This window comes from Neophocaena asiaeorientalis, unplaced genomic scaffold, assembly GCF_003031525.2.
Source record: "Neophocaena asiaeorientalis asiaeorientalis breed wild unplaced genomic scaffold, Neophocaena_asiaeorientalis_V1.1 scaffold308, whole genome shotgun sequence".
In the NCBI taxonomy this organism is placed as follows: domain Eukaryota; kingdom Metazoa; phylum Chordata; class Mammalia; order Artiodactyla; family Phocoenidae; genus Neophocaena; species Neophocaena asiaeorientalis.
In genome coordinates this window covers 1,349,233-1,356,536 of record NW_020172768.1, presented here as the reverse complement: position 1 = coordinate 1,356,536, position 7,304 = coordinate 1,349,233, and the positions used below count along the sequence as shown (strand labels likewise).

General features: G+C 43.0%; 1 protein-coding gene across 2 annotated transcripts in view; it reads right to left on the bottom strand.

Moving 5' to 3' along the window:
- TBRG1 (transforming growth factor beta regulator 1) overlaps window positions 1–6,640 on the bottom strand; it is a 10,691-nt gene extending 4,051 nt beyond the window's left edge. The window contains exons 1-5 of one of the 2 annotated variants that reach the window (XM_024740726.1): window positions 6,203–6,640; window positions 4,465–4,535; window positions 3,617–3,849; window positions 2,897–3,033; window positions 2,455–2,601 (exon numbers count right to left, since the gene is read on the bottom strand). In XM_024740726.1, coding sequence (XP_024596494.1) covers window positions 2,455–2,601; window positions 2,897–3,033; window positions 3,617–3,849; window positions 4,465–4,535; window positions 6,203–6,352 — 738 coding nt within the window. In that variant the 5' untranslated portion in view covers window positions 6,353–6,640. The remainder of the gene's footprint in view (window positions 1–2,454; window positions 2,602–2,896; window positions 3,034–3,616; window positions 3,850–4,464; window positions 4,536–6,202) is intronic. The other variant, XM_024740725.1, reaches the window with a different exon arrangement.
- Window positions 6,641–7,304: the final 664 nt, after the last annotated feature.

Sequence of the window (7,304 nt, the reverse complement as noted above, 5' to 3'; positions counted from 1 at the left end):
GAAAAAAAAAAAAAAAAAAAAAATTTCTGTAACAGCTTCTCTTTAGTCATTTAAATTCCTTAACCAGTTTTCTATAAAGTTCAGTTAAGCAGTTTCCAGTTTTTCAATGTTTAATAAAATTATTCCACACAGAATTAATTTATTTTCTGTATATATATATATATATATATGTATTTTTTTTTTCTTTTTCCTCCCAGTGATGTGCATTATTGATCATTTTTTTAGAATCCAAAAGCAAACCTTACTGAGTAGTTTCTACTGCTGTTAGTTTTCTTCTGTGGTTATTTCATTTGATTCAATTTTCCTGTGTCAATTTTAGAGCTCTTTCAACTTTGTCAGTAATAAATTATCTTGAGAGTAGTTTTAGTCAGTGGTTTCGTTACTTCAGTGACATGTTGCAAGTTTAACATTGTGATGGTTTATACTGATTTCTCAGCTAATTCATGAAAAAACCGTAAACAATTATCTTTAAATATTTCAGGATTGCTCTTCTATTTGGTATTGATCATGCCAATTCCAATTTTTTATATTGTGTGTAAACTATATATTCTATTTGAGCAAAGAGCAATTAAAAGGCCAAAATGTAGTATTTTGGTTTGGGGATCTTTCCCTACTTCATTCTTTTAACTGCCGTATAATATTACACAAGGTGGATATATCTTAATTTTTAACCATTTTCCTATTGGTGGGTATTTAGGCTACTTTTAACTTCTTGCTATTGCAAACAATGCCACAATTACATTGTTGTATGTAATTCTTTTGTTCACATTCGCACATTTCTCTAAGACATACTAGAATATCTAGAAGTATTCTGGATCAAAGGAGTCACACATTAAAATTGTTGATACTGCCCAGCTGCCTTCCAAAAAAAGGAACTTTACAAATTTTCCCTCCTACTAATGCCATTTGTACTTATTTTCCTACATGCTGGCCAACATCTATTATCTATCTTATATTTGCCTATGAGAAAAAATAAGATCTTTCTGTTTTATTTGCGTCTCCCTAACTACTAGTAAGGTCTGCTCTCATCGACCATCTGCACTGTTTCTGTGAAATGCCTGTTTTATCTGACTGCTTTTTTATCTTAGACCACAAGAGCACTTTATCTGGATATTAATCCACTGTGACATATTTTCTTCTTGTTTGTCGCTTTTAACTTTGATTATGGTGGTTTTGGTAATTCAGAAGTGTTTAAATTTTTAATAGTCAGATCTGTTACTACTTTCCATTATGGCTTCTACTTTTCACATCTTGCTAAGGAAAACCTTTTCACCTCACCCTAGGATTATAAATATATTGTTCTATATTTTTTAAACATATTTATAGTATAAAACATTTTATAAAGCTAAAGCAATTAAAAGTCATACTGGCATTTATAGACAAATAGATGAAACAGAATCGTCTGGAAACATGCTCAAGTATTATATGTATTTAGTATATACTAAATGTGTCACTTGATGTTAGGGGAAAAAAATTAAAGCTCACAATGTACCTGAAAATAATGTCTGGATGGGTTAGTGGCTTAATAAAGGAAACAAAAAAAACCCCAAAGACTTTTTTTTTTTTTTTTTTTAATATTTTAGCAATTTGTCTTTCAGAGGAAATTAAGGACCAGCTTGTCAGTTACCATTTACATTCTATTAGGATTTTGATTAGATCTTCCTTGAACATACAGATTTGTTATAATTACTGCTACAATGTCGAGACTGTCTGTTAGAGCACTTTCTAAAGAGAAATGCTGCATGGCCAAGGTCACGCAAACTCTCAGCTGCAGCCGACAGCGTTCTAACCAGGACAGGGGTGATGCAATACTGTCCAGACGCGTCAGGCAGGCCCTCAGCTTCTGCTCAAAGGCTCCTTCCCTTGCTTCTACCTCCTTCCACCCCATTTTCTAGCTATCTGTAACATCATCAGACAGTGAAGCCTGAAACTCTGAAAATGGTCTATTTTCCCCCAGAGGAGACTGGGAAAGTGAATTGTCTTGAACCACAGCACCGAGAAGGATGAACAAAGATACTTAATATGACCAGGATTCAGGTCTCCCAGGTCCTCAAGAGTACGTGCAGTCAGAAACTAATATGCAGTTTCTCTGCTACCTCCATCTCGGTCCCACCCGAGTTGGCAGAGTGTCAAGCTAACCCTCCCTGAATGTAGGCCTGCACTTTACAAACAAGCAGCTTGATCAGGCCTCACGTGGTCACCATACTGACATTAGCACCAGCACGCTTCAAGGGAATGGGTGTCAGTAGGACAATCACACAAATGCAGATTCACATCCCAGCTCAGATCACTTATTAGCAGAGGTGGGACGCAGGGCCGATCACTTTCTGCATCTTACACACTATCTACCTTGTAAAGTGTCTGAATGGGTAATATATATTAAGTGCGTGTCACAGAGAAGGTTCTCAAAAAAAAAAAAAGAAGAAAACCAGCAGTCATTCTTAGAGTGGGTACCTGAGGCTGTGTGCCACCGTCCTTGATCTGACAGGTGTACAGACACTCCTGGTCTGGGCTCTTCATGCTGGCGTATACCCGAGTACTGCAGTAGCCCACAGGGTAGATGGCACCCTCGTCATGGAAGCCAGGTCGGTCGGTGATGATCTATAAAAGAAGATTCCCCCAACCCGCCACTGAGGTCACCAGAGAATGTAGAAGTCCAGGGTACTGTGGTAGCCTTTAGAACCACCTTGGGGCTGCAAAGAGTGACTCAAATCAGAGAGAGAAAGAGCGTAGGATGTGTAGCAGACAAAACTGACCTGGTTTCCTAGGGACTGGAGAGTTTCTGGGGTTGGTCTGGATCAGCAAGGGGCTGGTGCTAACGGGAACAGGGAGGGAAAGCTCAGCCCCACTCCCGTATTTCTGATTCTCCTCTCTCTTTATCGCTGGTCTCACTCACCTCCCCCAGGCTATATACTGTTAGACCCCCCAGTCCGATGGGGAACACAGGCCGTCCTGAGGGATCCAGGGCAATGGGCTGAACCAGCTTGCGAGCACCTGTCTCCATTTTCTTTTTCTTGGATGTTTTCTTCAGAACTGAAACGCAAATCTAGGGTCACCCACTTTAGGCCCTTCCCAGTGTTGAGGGGAAGGGAAAACTCTGCACGATGCTAAGAGCAATAAGCCAATCCTGGTTCTACACACTCCCTGAATGGGCACATGGGACTTTTCCCCAAAGCCCTGAGTATTCTTCTAACCCACCCACCTGGCAGTAACCAATTTTGATATCAGTGCTTAGTATCTAAAAGCCTTATACTTTTTAAGGCCTCTGACTTCATTTATAAGGTCAGCAATTTCCCAAGTCATCTGTGTGCTCAAAAGGCCACCAAGCCCATTTCCCTGCCTCTAGGAAAGACTGAACTGAAGGCACCCAGAGAGTCGGGTGTGTAGGAGAAGGGGGAGGCCTTGGCCTGCTCCCATCACGTTTAACCAGGTCTAACTGCAATTCCGCCACCTGGAGTGGCTTTAAGACACTTGGTTTTCAAGGGCTACCAGGGCTGCTTAAGGACCAGGTGAGAGTTTAAGTCATCTCTGGGGCCGAGTGTCTACCAGTTAGTACCAGGTCTTTGTCATTAGTCGTTGAGCCACTGGGGCAACTGATATCCTCTCCCCAAGGTACCTTCCAGTTTGTTGTTCTCTTTGCCTTTTTCTTTTTTCTCCTTCTTGGATTTCTTTCCAAATGGTTCCTCAGCTCCAGTGCTGGGCCCAGAAAGCGGCCCAGCTCCCTGGATAGTTCCCACAGAGCTGGCCACACCGTAAGTCAGGGGCAAACTGGAGCTGTGGGAAGGAGCTGCAACCTGTGCTTCCCCTTCAGTTAGAGCCTGGAGCTGAAGGAGCTTCTTTAGCAAGTACCTGAGGTCGGGAAGGAAAGGGAGCAGAAGTATGAGCTTCTGTTTTTATCACAATTCCATATTTTATTCAAGTACTGGGAAAAGCCAGAACTACATACAAAGATTATTGCATTCACAAAAATAAGATTCTTATTGGACCCCAGGAAAAACGAAGCTCCAGAGAATAACACTTCAAGAAGCTAAGGATAAAGGATTATAGCGTATCTCTTTTGCATCTGGAGAGCTCTTCTAACTGGATGTTGGAAGGTGTTAGGCTTCTGAAGGGCACATACCATGAACTGCACATGTACATGTACTCACGGAGTACTACATATGGAATAAATATGTGTAGAATGAAATGCAGTTTCTTTTATTCCTTGGCTTTTATAACTGCAGAGTTATAATAAAATTACTTATAAGATGTGGCAAGAGAGATGAATAGAGCTGTTTCATCATCATGGTCCAACACGACCTGGGTAAACAGGAACCAATACCATAGGTTGTGACTTTGTACCAGATTAGTGGCCAGTGGGCTGTGCAAAGCACAAAAATCCCGATGGAGGAAAATTCATAGGAGCAGAAACACCGTATCAGTCACCAAAAAATGTAATTCTGAACACAAAATGAACCAGCTCACCGTCTTTCTTCTTTAGCTTTAAGAAATTTTTCCTCAAGACGAGCAATTTCATCACAAATAGCAGCATTTTCCTTGAAGAAAATTTTGAATATAGTCACACAAAATGAATAACAGATCGAAGTATTACGCTGAGAAGAGGAGCTATATTCCAGACCAAAGAAGTCTGTGTTGCTGGGTGAGAAGGAAGTGCTAGTCTACCTTGCAGAGAAACTGTAAACAAACCTATAAGTAAAGGTAAGGTCAAGTTCTAATGTGGGCAGAGTAATTAGATAATTTATAGAAACTGGTGCACCTTTGCGTGAAAGGGGGGAGCTATTAATGATTTTGCCAGAACAATATGGCAAAGTAGTAGGGCTGTCCTAGGCAAACCAAGACATATGGTCACCTTAATTAGGGTAGCCTTTAGCAAAGAAAAGGGCATACTGCTCAAATCATAGATGCTTAAACACAACCCCTGTAAATATGCCTTGACTCTTGGGGAGCTTACAAAGCGAACCTAACCCAAAGCATCCCATGTAGAATGAACCTTAAAGAGAAAATATAGATGGAACAAAATCTAGTCTAGTCTATAAAATTCTTAAATTTCATAACCTATTTATGTGTATTCAAGCATCAGCTTTCTTTACTGACGATTCAATCTAGTTCCCAAGCAAGAGTCCTGAGGGGACTGCTCCAATCTAGATGCTCCATAGTTGGGACCTCAAACTTTGAATGATCAAAACAACATCCCTTTTCTTCACAAAACCTTCTGCATAGACTTGGTGGAACCAGTATCCTAACAACATAGGTGCCAAGCTTTAGGTACCTTTGACATTTAGGGAATAAAAGAAAGGTAACATAATTAGATACTAAATCCTCTTAATTCCGCTTTTCTTACTTCTCTCCAGTGTACATGGCAAGTGCCAAATAAATGTTTTCGGAATGAATGCTCTGATTTCCAAACCTTTCCTTATGCTTCCAAAAAAGCTGAGGGATGTTCTAGCTTTTGGTAGAAGAAGAGGTAAGGTAGTGGTGATTCAGATGTGGGGAGATATTTGAGACACCTGCTATTTCCAAGCATTGAGGTGAGCTTGAGCAAGCCAGAATATTATAACACTTGGTTGTGGCTGGAAAACCATTTCATTCATTCAGTAAATCCAGTGCCTCTACAATAAAAGATCGGGAAGACTCAAAAGAGGTTAGAAGGGGGGATTACTGAAAGCTTCATGTGCCTGTTCGTGGAAGGGGTCAGTTATGAGTAAGCGGGGTGCTTGGGAAACAGGCTGCGTAATGGAAGTACTAAAGAAACTAGAATCAGGTGTTTGAGTTGGAGCCAGGGCTCTGACATAGTGCCCTCGAGCAAATCATCCCTCGGGGCTTAAGTGCTGCTACTTTAAAAATAGCGCCTCCTTCTCAGGTTTCTCTGGAGGCTCAAAGGCATTTCCAAGAGTTCTGCGGTAATAACGATAATGACTAAAACTTATTAGCACAGCTTCTAGGTACCGAGCGCTTTACTTTCCTCATTTAATCTTCATTAAGTCTGCAAGGCAGTTATTAGCTCTCATTTGCAGATGAGGAACCAGGATTACAGGAATTACGTAATTTGTCCAAGGCATGAGGCTAACAAGAAGTAATGTACAATGTAAAACCTAACACTATATTACTACTGTCACTCTGGGAAGGGGAACAGTTCGGGGAAAGATTTCGCGAGTTAGGACAGGCTCGAGGCTGAGAAGGGCTGAGCGCCGGTCACACTCACAAACACCGTGGCTTTGGCCGCTTTGCGCAGCCGCAGGTACTTGAGCCGGTACTTCTCGTTCTGGCTCTTCTTCGGGAGCTTTTTCATCCTGGCCTTGCCGGACTGCAGCGGGGCCCGCGGCGAGGAGGCCAGGCCGCCCAGCAGGCTCATGGTCCGGCCCCGCTACGGGGGCTCCAGGGAGCGGCCGGCATCAGCTCCTCGGCCGAGGAGTGGCCCCTAGCGCCGGCTACGTCTGGTCTGGGCTGGTGGAAGCTGGCCGCTAGGAATCGACCTCTCTAGAACATTCACGAGGCGCAGGGCTCGGCCACAAATCCTGCAACCAAACCCAGCTGCCGGTGCCTCCCTGCACTTCCGCGTCTGCCTCGGAAGTTAGCCGTGACCGGAACTTACATAACGGCGCCGGCCGCGCGTAACTTCCGGGGCTGGGAGTTGGGTCCTCTCGGTTCGGCCGATCCTCGGCTCCGGAAGAGGGGAGGAGAAGGGGAAAGGGAGGGGAAGGGGAGGGAAAGGGAATGGGAGGGAAGGGGAGGGAAAGGGGAGGGGAAAAGGAAGGGGAGGGGAAGGGGAGAACCTGGGGAGGAGGAGGGCGGCTGGAAATGACTCTGAGACTCGCGTGTGTGTGTTTAGCTGAGGCGTGTTATTGTTGCGCTAAAGTTGCACAAAAATCTTCCCGAAGCCAATCTCATACACGCTTCCGAACCCCACCCACTGCGTTTCAGCACCACTTTTCCACACTTGATACAGACTGGCCTTCTGGACTGTAGGATGCACTCCAACGCATTGCTGGGGCTGCTGCTTTCCCTACTTCCTTTCTTTATACAGCTCACATAGATGTTTCTTGAGGGCCTGTTACGCTGTCCTTTTACTGGGAGCTGGGATTACAGTGGTGAATAGAAAAAAGTCCTCTGCTCTCAGATCAGGATTTAGTAGGGAAGATGGAAGATTTAACTGGCACTTTTAATAACATGCTTGCTCTAAGTAGGCACTGAGTAAATATTTGCCTAATGAAACCAAAAATATGTTTCTGTACCTAAACTTATATGTATATAGCTCTAACTTTATAACCAAGTTCTGTCTAATCATCAAATAAATAGACAGTTCT